The sequence below is a fragment of the Choristoneura fumiferana genome, chromosome 10, assembly GCF_025370935.1.
Source record: "Choristoneura fumiferana chromosome 10, NRCan_CFum_1, whole genome shotgun sequence".
NCBI lineage: Eukaryota > Metazoa > Arthropoda > Insecta > Lepidoptera > Tortricidae > Choristoneura > Choristoneura fumiferana.
The window spans coordinates 17,285,430-17,305,505 of NC_133481.1; the positions used below are offsets into that span (position 1 = coordinate 17,285,430).

At 38.8% G+C, this 20,076-nt stretch overlaps 1 protein-coding gene across 1 annotated transcript in view; it reads left to right on the top strand.

Moving 5' to 3' along the window:
• LOC141432206 (START domain-containing protein 10-like) overlaps window positions 1-20,076 on the top strand; it is a 54,972-nt gene that overhangs the window by 13,345 nt on the left and 21,551 nt on the right. The window contains exon 3 of the mRNA XM_074093717.1: window positions 6,436-6,568. Coding sequence (XP_073949818.1) covers window positions 6,436-6,568 — 133 coding nt within the window. The remainder of the gene's footprint in view (window positions 1-6,435; window positions 6,569-20,076) is intronic.

Here is a 20,076-nt window from a genome sequence, read left to right on the forward strand (position 1 = left end):
AACACACACACACACACACACACACACACACACACACACAACACACACACAAACACACACACACACACACACACGCACACACATACAATCACAAAATTTCGCATTTATAATTACTATTAATGGGAAATTCTCGGCCCTTCAAATATTTTATGTACTTAGCGGATGACTGTTGAAGGTCAGAGGTAAATAGGGTCTCAAAGTATTTCTTATTTAAGCCGTCGAAACTTGAGGTTCGTGAAATGACAAGGTGCTTTTGCGCATTGTTGGAAACATAGAGCTTCTGTTTTACTTTTGTTATTTATTTAATTTAGAAGTACTTGCTATTTTGTTTTAAACCGCATAAATATTTATTTGGGCGAGATGTTTTAAAATATTATAACTATACATACTCAAACACAATGAACTAAGTTATTTCATAACTTCGTTAAATGTGTTATATAATAATCCTATATATTTTTACCCAACGTTAATGTTTGAGAATTTCGACGGGATTTTTTGTGAAATCACGCAAAATCAATTCAATTGTTAGATCTGGTTGGTTAGAAATGGTTTGAGCGTTCGAAGTCGCGGCTAAAGCTAATGTGATATACATGGATATACTAACACACGTAGCTGGCAGACCCAAAAAAATACGTTTACAGTATTTCCTTCGGTGTATTAGCAGTAAGCACAACTACCAAACCTTCCACTGGTCACAAAAGACCATGTGTATTGTGGAGCCAAGTTACGAGTACTATAATTTTACACTGATTCACGAGCAAAATTAAAGTCATTCGTAATCATTAACAACAAATTAACGTCATAAAGTTCCATTTCCTCCAAGCAATAATTGATTTAATCCATCCCACAACTTCAGACGATAACTCGCCCCAATTAAATCGCAATAGCTATATTCTCATTCCCGTGGGGAATGGCAAATGTTAGACGGCGTCATGAAAACGTGGAATCCCGTCATGAATAACATGCGTGGAACTATGCCGGCGACGTGGCTGCACGTGGATTTGATCAAATATTTGATTCGGCAAGATATTCGGGAGGAATTTGCGTGGGGATGAATGTTGGCCGGTGTGTACATTGAGAGATGCGGCCGCTTATCATGCTTGTTTGGGTATTATAAAGCCGAGTTTAGACTTGCAAGAAAAATCGTGCAAGTTGCATTACATTGCGAGGCCGTAAAGCCAACGAGTTTGTAGTGGTCAATCGAGCGCCGCAATGTAAGGCCACTGTTACACATGCTCGTTAGTAGCAAGAGAGCATGCTACTATCGAGCAAATGCTACCTAGTAGCATGTGTGAACAGGACATGCTACTATCGAGTATGCTTATTAGTGGCATGCTCGAGACTGGGGTGGAAGGGGGAAATGTAATAACTAATAAGCAAGCGTGACGCGTTTGCTTCAGTCCATGAGTATGCTCATTAGTGGCATGCTCATAAGCATGCTTATAAGCATGCTAGTAACGAGCATGTGTAACAGTGCCTTAATACAGCTTACACGTTTTGTCTTGCAAGTCTAAACTCGGCTTAAGGGTTGCTTGGAAATTACAATTTGGGGATGCTTTTTGAGTTTGCAATTAGTTTTAAATATGACTCCAACTATCTTTACATGTAACAACTACGTATTTTAATTTGTTAATTTTTATTTTTTGTGATATCTCGAATGCTATCTTGTAATGTTATCTTTCTATGCTTTCTTTTCTTTCAACTCTGCTTACCCAGTCTCCTAGTTTTTCCTAGTTCCCAATTTTCTTCCGTTCTCTATCTAAGTGCGCTATAAGTCACACACAATATAGTTCTGTTTTGGTGTCTCCGCTAAACAAGGTACCTACCTACTTACAAACTACTTTCAGGTATTTAGTTATTTTATTAACACCTTGTATAAGAAGACGAATAAAAGTAAAGATAACAACTACGTTGGTGGATGCAAAGATAGCATCGATAAATTTTAAAATTTAATTTGAATGTGGAACACACACACATTCGCATGTCGTAGTAACAGCGCGCATGCAGTACGAGTATCCCTCACAGCCCACATTTGCGTGGGGTCACAGTATAAAAAAACCGGCCAAGAGCGTGTCGGACACGCCCAAAATAGGGTTCCGTAGCCATTACAAAAAAATTAAGTAATATTTTTCTAAGGATTTCGTATTTTATACGGAATCTTCCAAGTTTAGGTATATTTTATACCTTAGGCTGCTATTTACTCATAAAGTACTAATAATTCTCAAGCAAACTTAGCCGTTATAGTTTTCCTTGAAAGTTTGATATACTTACTACCATCCTGATTTTTTTCAAATTTTTCCACCCACCGGTTTAGATTTTAGAGGGGGGGGGACGCTCGATTTTAATGAAAATTTGCACTTTAAAGTTGAATATTTCGCAAACATGTCACTAAATCGAAAAGTTGTCTTAGCAACCCCTAATGGTTTTAATCCTATAACTAATAGACCTATCCAACGATACCCCACACTATAAGGTTGGATGAGAAAATAAAATCACATTGATTATACCATTTTGTCGAAATAGTTCACTTATATATCCGTGCAAAATTACAGCTTTCTAGCATTGATAGTCCCATAGTAGTAGCAAAGCCGCGGACGGACAGACAGACAGACAAACATGGCGAAACTATAAGGGTTCCGTTTTTGCCATTTTGGCTCCGGAACCCTAAAAAGGAGCAGTATTCCGTCCGGCATCGACCTTGATATAATTACAATTACCTACGCCGGCTCGGTACACAAACGCTCGATAGGGCTGCCTACTCTACTAACTGTCACTCTTCAGTTATGTATTTGAAAATGTTGGCTTTGCTCAGGGACTATCAATGCTAAAAAGCTGTAATTTTACACGAATATATATGAAAAGTATGCCAATAAAAAGATAAAATAAAAAAAAATAAATTTTTTTTAGAGTACCTCCCATAGACGTAAAGTGGGGTGTTTTTTTTCTCATCCAATCTTGTAGTGAGGGGTATCGTTGGATAGGTCTTTTAAAACCATTAGGGGGTTGCTAAAACGATTATTCGATTTAGTGATTTATTTGGAAAATATTCAACTTAGTGCAAATTTTCATTAAAATCGAGCGTCCCTCCCCCTCTAACATCTAAACCGGTGGGTGGAAAAATTTGAAAAAAATCAAGATGGTAGTAAGTATATCAAACTTACAAGTTTAGTTTTAGTTTTCTTGAGAATTATTAGTAGTTTAAGTGTAAATAGCAGCCTAAGGTATAAAATATACCTAAACTTAGAATATTCCGTACAAAATACGAAATCCTTAGAAAAATATTACTTAATTTTTTTGTAATGGCTACGGAACCTTATTTTGGGCGTGTCCGACACGCTCTTGGCCGGTTTTTTGTACGGTGGTGGGGTAAAGCTACATGTTTCGTCGAGCTCGTATTTTGTCTGTAATCGAATTATTTCGGGAACTGGGGAATTAATTGATGGCGGCGTCGTTAATTGCTACGGTCCAGGGGGGCTACTGCGAAATTCGAAAATCGAAGTTCATATCGTACCGTCCCTCTCACTCTCGTATTAAATAATATAAGCATCACCGGGACGGCAAGATACGAAGTTCGAATTTTGCGCTTGCGCCGCTTAGGTTCGATAGAAAAGCTGCAATGTTTTAAGAGTGCCAATGTAGTTAAGACTACGTCATAATAAATAGAATTAAGGCGTGGTGCCGTCTTTGTTTGGTTTGTTCAAATAAACAGAGACGGCTTCACATTTATCCGTCACATAAGATTTACAATGGCGAACAGGCTCTTCTCTAAGGTAGGCCCTTCTCTAATAGTAAGTTCCTTTTAGTTTTAAGCCTAATTCAGACCTGCAAGAAAAGTCGTGCAAATTGTATTAGTCATTGTGCCGTTTTATTGACCAAACTCTGCCGTTCTATTGCATGTGCGGTGTGTGTGTGTGTGTGTGTGTGTGTGTGTGTGTGTGTGCGTGTGCTTGTGTGTGTGTGTGTGTGTGTGTGTGTGTGTGTGTGTGTGTGTGTGTGTGTGTGTGTGTGTGTGTGTGTGTGCAAGTTAGTTAGAAGGAAGTGTTTTATAGGGGCGACTGAAAAACAGCGTCTTATTTGCCAAGATACTTAAGTAGGCTTGCGAGGTGGAGTAATATAATTAATATGCTAATTCTTTTACTATTTTCATAGTTTGTAGCATCATATTATGAGAATACCTACCGTTTTGTCCGTATACCGTGAAGTTAGAGTGATCTACACCCTAATAGAACGACAACTCGCTACTTGCCTCCTCTGGTTCATATATCCTCAATCCTGAAGGTTGGCCCTTAGCTTTTTTCGTCTCTAACAGCAGCCTTTTCTAACAGAATCATTCAAATAGGCATGGCATTGAGGAGCCGTGTTGAAAACTGTGTAACGTGATGTTTCAAGAGATCGATCGAACACCGCAGTATCAGCTACTGGCTTGGTTTTGCTGGAATAATGTAAACAGAGCCTTATCCAATCAAACCTTTGTTTGCTGTCTCACTTGCAAACAGCGGGCGGCTACTTCATGACGCATCGCAACTGGGGGGCTATTAAGAAATTGGAAAACCGAAGTTCGTATCGTACCGTCCCTCTCACTCTCGTATTAAATATTATTAGCGTCAGCAACAAGCTACAACGGCTAGCAACAAGGTACCAAGTTCAAATTTTGCTCTTCATAGTTTAGGGCCTGTTGGAAGCATACTTACGCAGGGAAGTTTGCACGGAAACGATGGACGCTGGGTTTCTGCTGCAGATTCCATACTAATATTATAAATGCGAAAGTATGTGTGTTTGTATGTTTGTCCGTCTTTCACGTCGAAACGGAGCGACGGATCGATGTCATTTTAGCATAGAAATAGTTTATGGGCTCGGAAATGACATAGGCTACTTTTATCCCGGAAAAATGCACAGTTCCCGAGGGAAAAAGCAAGTTAATAATAATGATTAATCATTCAACTCAAGCCACTTTATAGAGCTCGTAGCAATTTGTTAGTAACAAAAACTTTAAGACTTTAGCAAATACGAGGAAAAATGCCAACAATAATATTGAATTTATATCGAAAATAAAATTTAAATAAATCACTAAAAATAAGATTGAAATGAACTAATTTAGAAATAAATAATTAATATTCCCAACGGCGCGCGATAAATGAATTCTTGGCAGAATTTGCGGGCAAAATGTAGCAAAATTAAACACCAAACGGTGCTGGATCGAGAGCAATTTTGGCGCCTATGTTTCTGCGGTGTGGCGCGGTCGCTCGCTCGTTGTGCTAGCTCCCCCGCCCTCCCCTCTTATTTAGCTCTAGCAGCTCTAGCTTCTAATTAATCAGCTGTAACCACAAGTTACTGGCTACTGGTATCTGCTAACCTGCGGATTTGGAACTTTTGAAAGTCACTGGTGAATACTGTAATTTAGTAAAACGTAAGAAATCACGGAAAAATGTGCATGCCACGTTAATAGGTGTCAAGAACAGGGGAAAGCCATTGCTCCGTCGTCATTATGAGCAAGTTGCCTACAAAGCAAGATGCCTACAAAGAACGATGTTCAAAAAAACAAGATGTCTCAGAAGCAAAATCTATCAGCAGACAGAATCGTAATAAGCAAGGTGACCAAAAAGCTGTACCTAACTTGAGCAAATTGAACAAAATGCAAGATGTAGAACAAGCGTAAGTGGCAAAACACGTATAGAATGAGTAACTTGCAAAATATAAAGTACGGAAAAGACTTATTAGCAAAATGTAAATTTATTATTTTTTTATTGCCAAAATATTTTCATAAAGTTTTAGCTACTCTTTGTGGCTGTTGACGCCCGACCCCAAAAACTCATTTTATGTCACCTACATCTAGCATAGGTAAACATGACGTTTAAGAACATGACAAATGAAAAATTAATTACGTAGCATTTTCGAATATGTTGTATCTAACCGCAAACTGTAATTTTACCGCCTTACATTAAGATCGGTGAACCGTGTACTATTAACGTTATCCTCAAAACGCCTCGGGCTTAGTTTGAGAGCGCTTTCCGAAGATAAACTTCACTTTCAAGGGTTTCGCACCTTTTTGATTGATTTAAAATAAACGCCCTTTGAGGGTTTAATCATTCAGGAGTATCTGATATCTTTAAACGAGCAATTTTCGTAAGTATATTTATTTCCGGGATCGAGGAAACATCTGTAAAGATTTTGACGAAATTTGCTACGTTGGGGGCCTTTCGGGGGGTTGTACGTTGTTTCGCAGACAACATTTTAATAGAATTTCGTTTAACAAATATTTTTTCTCATATTATTGTTTCATAGAATAATCAATACATGGAACCACTACTTGGAACAAATTTCTATCATTGATTTTTGTTACAAATAAAATTCATTATTTCTTAGAATAACAAATCAATCTCTACGATGTATCTACATCTACGATGTAATTTAATTACCTAGATAATTATTTTGCAGTGTCGTGCCCAGCGCCTCTCAAGAACCGCGACTTCGTGCTGCAACGCTCCTGGCTCGACACTGGCGACGAGAAGCTGATTCTAAACCACTCCGTCTACCACAAGGACTATCCTCCTAGGAAGGGTTATGTCAGGTCAGTCACTCACAGCTTTACTTTAAACCATAGCTTTAAACTAAGTAAGGTAAACTGCGTGCTTATCACCGTCCCAGTAGTAGTCATCTTCAATTTTATTTATCACGCGATGATCGATTCATCATAATGGACGAACGATTTTTTTTCTCAGACTGTAAACTACTTAGGATTTTTTTCTGAGACAAAAAAATGTAGACTATCCTGTAGAACTACAGAAGAACATAGGATTACCTAGTTTTTATCTCGGATAATTACATAATTTCCGTGGGATAACGAATTAGATGGCAATACTGGTGAAATGACTACCTCCTAAATACATGGTTGTTAATGTAGATGAGGCTTGTTTCATTGGTATTTTGAACGAACGCACTTATTCAATTATCAATATTAATATAATATCTTCTTCTTCTTCTTCTTCAATCATTATCCACCAAATGCTGAGTGTAGGTCTCTTCCAATGCACGCCACTCCGTTCGGTCTTGTGCCCTTCGCATCCAGTTCTTCCCAGGCACTCTAACAAGATCGTCAGTCCAACGTATCGGTTGCCTGCCCACATTTCTGTGTCCCGTTCTTGGCCTCCACTCAAGCACCCGTCTACTCCACCTGTGGTCCTGCCTACGGCATATACGGCCTGCCCATTTCCACTTTCTGGTAGCAATGACTTGGGCTATGTCGGTACGCTTTGTTCTTCTCCGGATCTCTCTTCCTAATTCGGTCACGGAGAAAAATACTCAACATCGTCCGTTCCATAGCCCTTTGAGTAACTTGGAGCTTGTGCATCATCTGCTTTGTATGTGTCCATGACTCGGCTCCGTAGACGCCGAAGTACGCATTGCTCAAAGGTGCGGCGGTTCAGGTTAATGGAGAATGTTGGTACCCTTGAACACTTCAGACAATTTGCCAAAAGCACCCCAGCTTAGGCGGATGCAGCGCTCAATCTCGCCATTTTGTCCGAATTTGTCAAGGTCCGAGGTCTGCACCAAGTAGATATATTCCTCTACCCTGTCTATGGTATGTCCATGCACGGTGATGTGATCTATGTCGGGGTTTTAGCACATTATTTTAGTTTTTGATGTGTTTATCCTTAGCCCGACAATTGCCGATGCATCATAAAGCTCCCCGATCATAGCTGTCAAGTCTTCCAGGGCTTCCGCAAAAATATAATATGATGCAGAGAATACTTAAAGACAATGGTTCCTTAAAGTGGGTTACATGATGCATGTAGGGAAAATTAGTTAAACGTAAACGATACACGACGGAAATCGGTAACAGAAAATGAATTATGCCTATAAAGCTTGTACAATCAGCAACAGAAGTGGATGAGTGGTGGCGGTGCTCAAAATGATCTAAACACTCTGTTATTACCTTGGGAGGAGAGTTCTTGGGAGAACACGTTTAAAAAGAAGGTAAGCGATCTTTACGTGTCTTTTTATTGAAAAACGCGCTACAAAAATAGTGCAACACAGCAGGATGAAAAATAGTGTAAAACAGCAGGATGGTTTGAAACCCATAGTATGTAGGTGAGGTAGACGACTATTGTTCCATTCCTGCTGGCTCGTGCTGAGGCACCGACTTCGAGCTAGTAGGTACCTAGAAAAATATTTTCAAGGGTTTTGTAGTCGGTTCCATTTTTCCTTATTTTTTTAATTTTTCGGAGTCGGTTTTTCTTTTAAAAAATTTCTTTTTATCGCATGCTCGCCACACCGCTGCTTAAAATACGGAATCGCAGTGACTTGCGTGCCGTATGCCGTATGCGCACCGTTTTTAACGCATGCTCTCCACACCGCTGGTTAAAATACGGAATCGCAGTGACGTGTCGTAAACTTCAGGTCTGAAGATTAAAAAGTGTTAAACACAATTAAACCGAACAAAAGTACCTAGTGACGTTTACGGCACGTCACTGCGATTCCGCACCGTTTGCGTATTTTAAGCAGGTGTTCCGTTTTTGCCATTTTGGCTACGGAACCCTAAAAAGGCACATTTTAATATAAAATGTTTATTTAATTTGCAATTTTCTCAACTCCTCCGCTACTTCAATATTTTTAAAAATAATATGTACCATCCCTTCCCTACTAATATTATAAATGCGAAAGTAACTCTGTCTGTCTGTTTGTTACGCTTTCACGTCGAAGCCCCAAGGATCAACATAGGATACTTTTTATTCCGGTAGAGGGCGCCACCGCGCGATAACCTAGGTCCGCGCAGACGAAGTCGCGGGCAAAAGCTAGTTTTATCATATGTAAGACACTTTTGACTACTCATGTAAATTAACAACCCTGAACTACAAACACCAACTTTACTCCCTCCTCTATAATCCCGGTACACCCCGTTCGTAACACCATTCATGAACCAACTGTCTCCGTTGTCGTCCCAACTCACCCTTCAATACATGCCTACTCACCCCATAAAAATCCTCAAATGCGGTTGAATCGTTTTCTTTGTTAAAACCATTATAACTAAGGAAAATATTTTAACTTATGTTTTTCTGTTTTCAATAAGCCTCGTAAGTAAATAAACGATATCAGAAAGGTTGACTTATATTGGCAAATTTCACGTAAAACCGAAGTTAAATTCAAACAAAAATCCGCCGCTTTCGAGCATCAACTTCGACAGTGAATTTGTGTTTTAAAATTGTATGATTTGGCAACTTAATGTTGCCAAAACAAGAAAAAATATGTCTAAAAATATAATCAAATACTTTAAGAGCAACCTGAGCCCGAAAATAAAAGTAGCTACTGAAAAAAGAAATTCTGGATTCGCATCCCTCCCTACCTACTCCCCCGGCAATCCCTACTCACCATATTTTACGGTAATCACGACAGCATGTAAGTACAATTATCGTCAAAGTATTACCATATCGTCAAAATGTCGTCGTAATGTTTTCTATTATCTAGGTTAGCTGGAAGAGATCCCTTTTTAGGGATAAGCTCGCCTTTGCTCTCCTCTCTGTGTATTTGTATTTTTATTTTTATGTACAATAAAGAGTTTACATACATAAATACCAGTCCTGGATTTGTCAATAGGCCGTATAGGCCGCGGCCTAGGGGCGGCAGCGGCCTAGGGGCGGCAGATTTCAACGAGAGAATTATTTTAGAAAGTTACATAGGGCGGCGGATATAAAGTGGCCTACACTCCTAAAAAACATAAATCCGCCACAGATAAATACATCGTCACCTACATACTTTTAAAAAAGCTCGTATCTCATGCTTTCACAATCACAACTCCATTCCTTACAGTGCGCTACCACCCATTATTTAAAAACAAGCCACAAAGGACGTCGTTCACACGAGTTATGTGGGAACAATCTCCACAGCCACAATGGGAAATGATGAATGAAATCAAATTATAACTCGAGTTGCCTGTTGTGTTGTTTAAAAAGGTTTAGCGGGATGAAGGCTTCAGTGTGCAACTGACCGGGTGTTAATGCGATTGTTCTGTGCATACAAATATAAATATGGAAAGGGTTTTAGAAACTTTTGTTTGGTCGTACCTATTACTGTAATAAAGATTTGCGTTCGCTTGAATCGTGAAGAGGCTTTGGTTAATGGTAAAATAACAAAAAATGGAACCGACTACAAAAACCTTGATAATATTTTTCTAGGTACCCACCTTCTAGCTCGAAGTCAGTGCCTCAGCACGAGTCAGCAGGAGTGGAATAATAGTCGTCTACCTCACCTACATACTATGGTTTTCAATTCTTCCTGCTGGGTCGTGCTGAGTCACCGACTTCGAGCTAGTAGGTACCTAGAAAAATACTAACAAGGTTTTTGTAGTCGGTTCCATTTTTTGTTATTTATTTGGAGTCGGTTTTACTTTTTTGTTAAAAAAATCTTTATTTCTTACTTTTTAGTGATTTGTAGCCAAACTATATCACACAACGATTCCATTAAGCCCAAACACGGCTTAGTTACGTTGTTTTATAACAGGGTTCGTTGCCTACCTTACGGCTTCAGCATCAGATCAGTTCAAAAGAATCATTAACTTAGAGCTTCTTCTTAGTCGCTTCTTAATCTAGGTATATTAATCGCGCTAGCATTACTTAGCTCTGACGAGTTCCATTGGCCACCTACGGTCTTCTTCATCAGGTCCAGTTTACCAAATGATACTTTCTGAATGTAAATGCTTATGCTAAAAAATTTTATAACAAAAAATTGAACCGACTACAAAAAACCATGAAAATAATTTTCTACCAGTCTAAAGTCGGTGCCACAGCACGAGCCAGCAGGAGTGGACCAGCACAGGGCGGCCACGCCATACAAAATACGCGTTCTTGAATCTACATAGGCACGACGACGTCTGTACACGCGTCAATGTGTGCGTAAGACACACAGGGCTGACTATCGCAAAACCCTAGTGCTATAGGGTATGTAGGTATGGCTTAGATGTGTAAATAAATGTAATCGTTAAACATATATTTTTATTTAAACCTACTTAAAATGTGTCTGTCTATGTATTTAAGCATTATTATTTTACATTACAATAAATATATGACTACAAACTTGAACGAATTATTCGGTACCTAATTAGTTAGGTATTTCATGTATTAATCGCGATACTTTTAGACAATTTGTTATAATAATTAGTATAGTGTGTGTAGATAAGATATATATTGGTCTATTGATAGGAGAGAATTAACAAATCAATTTTACAAATACCTACCTACTAATAATAAGACGTCTATTTATACATTATAGGTACACACTTTTAAACCTAGGTATTGGTTTTTTCCTCAGTTACCTAATACCTAAGTACATTGTACATGTTGCTAATTAAAGTTGGTTAGGTACCTTACCTACCTTTTTTCGTCCTTCGGAAATCGAAAAAAACTCCTTTTCTTATCTTTGGCTGTTGATAAACACCCATACAATGCATAGTATATCACCATTTCGCAAAGTTATTGCTCCCGAACTTAGTGCCGTGCGACGGTACGACCGACATAAAGTACTATTCAATGGAAAAAATCAATTGTGTAAACAAAGCAATTTTTCACGATTACTCTGTAGTTACTTACATTTGAACGCCAATCCCGATCATATTCACATCTCAATGAGCTCACCACTGTTTTTAACAATCATTTTATCATTAAATAATCGTGTAAATATGTTTATTTTATAGAATTAATTGGAAGACGAAAATCCGTTATATTTGTCAAATTGACATGATAATTTTTTCCTCACCGAAGTTGGTCTATGGTCGGTCTAGTCTCTGGAAATTTAGTGCTGTACCAACAAAATTAATTATTTGACTGAACCAACCTTACCTACCGATAATTATGGCTGGCTCTGCAAATTAATTTATTCGTAGATATAATTATTTGTGTTAAGTTACACTATTTAATGAAGGTTTATAAAGGTTTCTAATCCTATCCTACTATCCTACTATCCTACTTCCTACTATATCCTACTAATCCTACTAATATTATAAATGTGAAAGTTTGTGAGTGAGTGAGTGAATATGTTTGTTACTTCTTCACGCTGAAACGGCTGGACGGATTTGGATGAAATTTGGCGAAAAGTTGGATAACCTGGACAACATAGGATACTTTTTATCCCGATATTCCCATGGGATAGGGATAAAATCTTGAAATAACAACCGCTCAGCTTAGAGTCATGAAATTTGACCATGATTGTTTTTAATGTAATGTCAATGAAAACAACGATTTAATTTTCGAGAATTCCCACGTCAATTTTTAAAAATCTCGGTATTTCAGCTGCTGGACCTAATGATTTACGTGTGCGAAGCCGCGGGTAACACTAGTTGGACGATAAAAGAGTATTATAGTAGAAATTATGTAGATTTCTATTTACTAGTATCATATTTACTGTGGAGTCCATTGTTGGACCAAAAAATCATTTTGAATCACTTCCCTGTGTCTACTCTCATTTCCCTGTCTTATGTAAATTTAAAAATGCCTCTTCTAAATTATATCGACAATACAAACTGAGACATGGATGCACAGAAAAACCAGAAAAAGAGACCAGCGCTGGGAATCGAACCTAGGTCCTCAGCAATCCGTACTGCGTACTATAACCCCTACACCACCGTTGGACAGGAGTCAAGATACAAATTTCTCCTATGCACACATATCTCAGGTTGCCTTTTTCTACTATGCTACTTAAGCAGCAAAAAAATCTAAATTAATCCATATTTTAACTGACCCTTTCAATTCTAAAATACTCCATCATAAACCTTGGGGAAAATATACGTCAAAAAATATAAGTGGATATACATGTTTCACCATTTAAAAAATTCTACCCTTAAAGGGGTATAAAGGGGAGTGTAAGTTTGTATGGAAAAAACGTTAGGTATATATATTTGAAGATATAATTCTAAAACTTCGTGAAAATGCTATTAAACATTTTAAGTTAAAAGGGACATGGAAACATTGTGAATGACTTTTGAACAGGACTAAGAGAATACGTGATTCGCCATTTTTAAAAATTAAACTTAGGGAAAACATTAAAGAATGAAATATGAGTAAATTCAAAATAATTATTTACTGCTGATTGAAGTATCTTAAAGAGCTTTCACATCACTAGAGCCAACGTCAGTCAGTCAGTCAGCCAGTCGTCAGTCAAGTGTCAATGTCAGTCACCACGTTTGTTTACACAATTGATTTTTTCCATTGAATAGTACCATACATCACGTTGCGCACCCGACTGCTTTCCTGCGGTTTTCCTGCAATCTGCGCTTGAGGGGTGGGGTAACTCGAACCGGTGCGGGGCGGAGCGTGGCCATTCTGTACGTCAGTACTATTATATATTCTGTGCCTATAGTCGCCTACCTCACCTACACACATTGGGCTTCAGTCACTCCTGCTGGCACCTGCTGAGGCACCGACTTCAGACTGGTAGAAAATTATTTTCATGATTTTTTGTAGTCGGTTCAATTTTATGTTATAATTTTTTTTCACGCTTTTTTGTGTATGTACCTAAATAATCTAAGATGCAATAGTCTAATGTCAACTGCGCTCGTCACCTTTTACAAAAGATTGCTTTTTCCGATGCAGAGACTTTCATTATTGAGGAGTCCTGGTGCCTCACCACCCATTCCATTTCACCATATGCATTACGAGGAGCATAAATTGCTTAGTAACTGTGTTAAAGTAATTGCAATGCAACCCGTGAAATACTTGTTATTGAGTTGTAATTCCGATGGTCAACTGTGGTCTTCATCATCAGTTCCACTTCACCAAATGATGATTTTCATAAGCAAATGCACGAGTTACTACGAAATATATTAAAATTACCATTGGTGTCGCTACAACATTTGAAGAGTTCCCTCAATTTCCTTAGGATCCAATAATCAGATTCCTGATTTGGTGCTTATGGGACCTAATTGGAAGCATTCCTAAACGAACGCAAAAAAAATTCAAATCAGTTCATAAATAAACGGAGTTCTGAGGTAACAAACATAAAAAATAAATAAATAAATACAACCGAATAGATAACCTCCTCCTTTTTTGAAGTCGGTTAAAATACCGAAATCGCCATAGGTGTGCCTATGAAATTCTCGATTTCTCTAGGATCCCATCATTAGATCTTGACTTGGTGACGAGCATGTGAAACAGGTAGGTATACTATTTTACAATAGGCGTCCACCCCTCCGTGCATACCGCGTCAGCTAGCGTAGGCCCTAAAAGTGAGGATAATTCGGATTGGCGGCAGCCCTGAGCAGACTTTAAATGTTACCTAGGTTTAGACACACAGCTGTTCAATATCTATCGCTCCGTAATCACAGCTTCATGCCACTCCAGAGCGCGCGGTCATTAGTTAACTCGCTCCGATAAGATACCGAGTGCGTCAATCCGTGACCTCGCCCTCACTAAAAGCGAATTGCCAGCGTGATTATTATAATACTATATTTCATCCAGATAGCGATAAACACATTTGACAAGAGCCTGGTGCTTTAATATTAAAGTACTAGCTTGCTTGTATTAGTCTTAGTAGCCTTAGTCTGCCTTATTGGTTTGAACTATGGCAAGGGTGGCTAAAGTCAGGCCCATCTGGGCATTTGTATTTGCCCGCCATCGCTTTGATCGGCCAGCCCTTCTTCTTTGTGTAATGTGTATAGAACAAGAAGTTAAAAGTAGTGGCGCGACGCTGCCTCTGATCGAGGACTACACTTTTTTAATTAAATTGAAAAAACGTAGATAGAGACTGGAACAGCAAACATGTAGTGCGATTATCACAGAGGAGCTCTAAGAAAATCCGGATTCCTACAGAATAGAAAACTAGGGCCCATTTTTTTCTTCTACGGAGGACTTGACATCTCCACGGTTCCTCAGAAGAAGGATTTTGACAGATGGACAACAAAGTGATCCTATAAGGGTTCCAATTTTTCTTTTGAGATACGGAACTCTAAAAATATCTCATATACTTCGTTAAATGAACCTTTTACGTAAAATACACTCGACATCCACTATGGCCAGAGTAGATCAATTTTACCCAGTATAAGGCTGTGTTTCCACCAGAGATGTACAAGCTAGCTGAGCGATGCGAGGATGAGTAGTGAGGATGCGGAAAATTACACTGTTTCAACCAGAGATGTGTAAGTGCGAAAGGTTCTGACGGTTTTCACCAGAGATGTGAGAGGTGGGTGGGCAGTGCGGGGATGCGTAGCGAGGGCGTGTAGCAGACTCTTTTCAAATAAGCGAGCGGGGTGCGGTGAGACGGGAGCAGAGCACACACGCCACTGGCCATTACCCATTACTAATGACTTGGTACTTCGCAACACATCCCTCGCAACACATTCCTCACACAACGCTTAGAAATAGCTTAATGCAGTCTTACAGCTTGCCCATAAAGAGTAGAAATTAAAAAGTGGCAACACTGTAGTGTCCTCCCTTTTTTTGCTCCCTGGTTTGAAAGGGATTCTATTCTACTCTTTATGGGCAAGCTGTAACTGAACTGTTGTATATTATGCCTGTGTAATTTTTGAAATATACAACGACAACAGTTTACTTATACGATTCTGTTACCATGGCAACGCAATAGATATATAAGCCCAGTGTAGACCTGCGAGAAAAATCGTGCAAGTTGCGTTACATTGACATCAACATAAACATTACATAGCATGTTTGAGAAAAACACATTCTTCGCAACGCATACTCGCACAATCTGGGTGGAAACGCTGCCTTACCCTCTGTGACCACTCAACTGTCCACTTTGACCTTTTCGTTCAAATTCTTACTTCCATCCTTCAGTTCAATAAGTGCTTACCATTTTCACGGTCCATTGCAACTTAAACCACATGCCTTAAGGGATAAAGCTTTTAATTGCAATAAAATTTCACTGTGGTCAGAGCATTTTTCTTCCGAATGGCCGATTACGTGGCATTAGCAGAAATCGTTAAAAAGCATTGAAATGAGTCGAGTGAGGAGATAAGGGCTCTTGTGAGATGGAAAATTGACTGGTGAAGAATTGAAAGGTTTTTGGATTTAAGAAAATATGTAAGCTCATCATTATCTTTACACAATTTGGGATAGAAAGTAGTGGCCGTGTGGTTTGACTCATTGTCTATGATACTGTAATGCTGCGTAACCAACAGTGGCGTTTTTAGGGTTCCGTAGCCAAAATGGCAAAAACGGAACCCTTATAGTTTCGCCATGTCTGTCTGTATGTCTGCCTGTCTGTCCGTCGGCGGCTTTGCTCAGGGACTATCAATGCTAGAAAGCTATATTTTTGCACGAATATATATGTAAACTATGCCGACAAAATGGTACATTTTTTTTGATTACCTCCCATAGACGTAGTGGGGGTGATTTTTTTTTCTCATCCAACCTTGTGGTGTGGGGTATCGTAGGATAGGTCTTTTAAAACCATTAAGGGTTTGCTCAAACGATTTTTCGATTCAGTGTTTTGTTTGCAAAATATTCAACTTTAAAGTGAAAATTTTCATTAAAATCGAGCGTCCCCCCCCTCTAAAATCTAAACCGGCAGGTGGAAAAATTTGAAAAAAATCAGAATGGTAGTAAGTATATCAAACTTACAAGGAAAACTATAACGGTTAAATTTTCTTGAGAATTATTCGTAGTTTAAGAGTAAATAGCAGCGTAAGGTATGAAATATACCTAAACTTGGAAAATATTCCGTACAAAATACGAAATCCTTAGAAAAATATTACTTAATTTTTTTGTAATGCCAACGGACCCCATTTAGGGCGTGTCCGACACGCTCTTGGCCGGTTTTTTTCAGGAGGTCGTTAAAATTAAAATATCTTAATAAATGATTATATGTACCAGTCGCGTAATACCAAATATTTGCTATTTTTGTAGGTCACGTAGTGGCATTCAGTATCATCGACGTTATGGTCCAGCAGAGGTTCTAGGTAGAGAAAACTTGCATAATTATATGTATCTGCGGAGCAATTCAATAGTCCGTGTAAATACAGCTCCAAGCACTTTTCATCTAAGAGGAGGTCTGTGCCCAGCAGTAGGGTGCGTATTAGGGAGGAGATGATGGGATGATCTCACCTATTGATGATTTGATACATAGTTACTTACCTACTAAAAAAGAGAATGGATGTATCTATAATTATCATGCATAAGCGTTGTCTTTTTTGCTAGGTGTCGATCGGCGTATTTTTTGGTCTATTGTTCTTCAGATTTGACAAAAATATCAACTATTCTCTCCTCACTTAAAGTTGCATCATTGACATTTGGAAATTATTACCTACTCGCTTTTGCCCGCGACTTTGATAAAAACTATCCTTTATCATGATCCCAAACTTCTTCCATACCAATTTTTTTTAAATCGGTTTACCTCTTTAAGCGTGAAGATGTACATGGACATATTGATGACATACTTTCGCATTTACAATATTCGTAAGGATATCGACTAAGAAAAAAGTACATAATTCAACTTTTTTTAAATTTTCTCATTTTTGATTTTTAGACAATCTAGCCTTTGTACTATCGAAGGTACGATATTAACTCATTTTTAGACAATTATGGCCTTGTACTACCGAGGGTACGATATACCGGTATTTGAAACCGAAAAGGTTTCCCATCAAATTGTGCCACAAGTTCCACGACAATCTAGTTCCATTTAATGGGCAACACGATGGCCAATCACTACGCAACGCACATCAATCACTAACGCACACTAAAAGGTTTTCACTATACACTCCACCACACCATGTTCTGGCGGCTACGCAGTAGCTAAACAGGCGTGTTTTCGCCCAAGAAATACGTACAGTAATTTGTTTCTTTATTATCTCCCAGTGACAGCAGTGTTTTATCTAAGAGCCTGTAGGATTAGCGAGTCGTCTCGTCCAATCAGGACGATCAAAGGCTTCCCGCGGCCCTCGGGATGACTGTCTGAATCAATTTTCTTTAACGTAACAGGCATGTTCCCTAGGTCCCGATTTTCGGGAAAACTAGATGTTCTTGGAATGAATCCCTTGACGCTGCTTGTTTTGAATTTCTTTTAGCTCTGTTAAATTGAACTTCTGCAGGTACATGTTAAGTCGATAAATGATTACAGGAAGAAATAATGAAATACTAGCTTCGTATAAGTACTACTACTAAGTAGTACTAGTTTTGTTTGGGTGAGCGGTTAGTTCCAAAAGAATGTGACGTCTCTCGATGAGAGCGAAACATAGATGTCGCTAGTGCTGCTGCTTAAGTAGCGTAGTGGAAAAAAGCAACCTGAGATATGTGTGCATAGGAGAAATTCGTGTCTAGACTCCTGTGTCCAGCGGTGATGTAGGGACGCAGCACGGATTGCTGAGGACCTGGGTTCGATTCCCAGCGGTGGTCTCTTTTTCTGGTTTTTCTGTGCATCCATGTCTCAGTTTGTATTTTCGATAAGTAAACCTAGTTTAAAATTATTAAATCAGGTTCAACTTTGCGGAGGTCCTTATCAATTAACTCAAAAACATAACCCTCCTTCGGGCAGTCGGGTAAATCAGGTACTTTGCTCACCGGCGACCTTATGATAGCTACCGAGATCTACGCAGCAAATATGTGTTCATACAGCTTCCTCTACCTCTACACTGGAAGAACACACAACTCACACAAACCCAACTATCACGACTACCACAGTACACTGACGTTTCGAAATCAACTAGAGTTCATCCTCATAGTAACACAACCGTTCACAATGCTACCAGATGTTAGATGTTGGGGCCTACGCAAGCTGATGCGGTTTGCATCGAGCGGGTGGACGCCTATTGAAAAATAGTATGAACAGCGCTAACTGAAAATCGAAGTTCGTATCGTACCATCCCTATCAATCTCGTTTCAAATAATTTAAGCGTGAGTGGGACGGCAAGACATGAAGTTCGAATTTTGCATTTAGTAGTATAACGATACGAACTTCGTAGGAAGTTCGTATCGTGCCGTCCCTGTCACTCTCGTATTAAATAATGTATGCGTCAACGGGACGGATATGAGATTCGAATTTTGCCCTTCTTAGTATTCGCGTAGGCCCTTAGGCCGAGTATACACGGCGTTATCCTGCACGATTTTTTAATTATTCGGTTTTAAACTTACAATTAACCGGGTGTTCACACGATAGATTTTCATTCGTGTAGTAAATCGAATAGCCATACTACTCGTAGTCGCCACTGCAAACCGAACACGTTCATTCGATTTAAATAAAATAAATAAATAAATATCACGAGACAATTCACACCAATTGCAAAGCTTGTGTTATGGGTACTAAGCAACGGATAAATATAATTATATAGATATAGATACATACTTAAATACATATTAAACACCCAAGACCCGAGAACAAACATTCGTATTTTTCATACAAATATCTGCCCCGACACGGGAAACGAACCCGGGACCTCAAGCTTCGTAGTCAGGTTCTCTAACTGTAACGAATCCTCCCTACCTTTATTAATTTCTAACCTACCTAACCTTACTAAGCCTATATCGATGCCTACCTCCTGAACTAATATTTTATCACCTATTTATTTATTAATATATTATTATTTTATTACCTTATTATGGGTCCTCAACCTACAAAATTACCTGAACCTAACAAGTTGATTTACCTTGTTTAAGTCATAAGATTGGCCAAGTGATCGCTAGCGGTCTAAAGTAAGGAACCTACGTCGTGTCCGAAGAAGTAACCCTTTAGTTCGTTTAGTATAATGGGAAAAGAGCTCAATTAATAATATTTTTATATAATTTAACTAAATAATAAAGAAAAGACAAAAGAAGGTTGAATGAAGAAAGTTATTAATGTTTAGTTTCTTATAGGTCATATGTCTATAGTCTATGATATGTTCGTGTGGAAGAGGTATTTTATACCGCAGCTAAAGTTCAGAGGCCCACTCCCCGCCTCTGAAAGTGGCTTTCGTCACCGAACTGGATGTTGCCTCCTCTGCGTTAGCCCTGAAGGAGCATACTACCTTTTCCTTGTTAGGAAATAAAACATATCATTATGTTATATGAGAGGTCATTACAAAGGGAAGTCAATTATAGCCTGAAGCTGTTCCTGGATCAAACCTGTGATCACAATACTCCTGCAGTAACAAGCCAACTTCAGTAG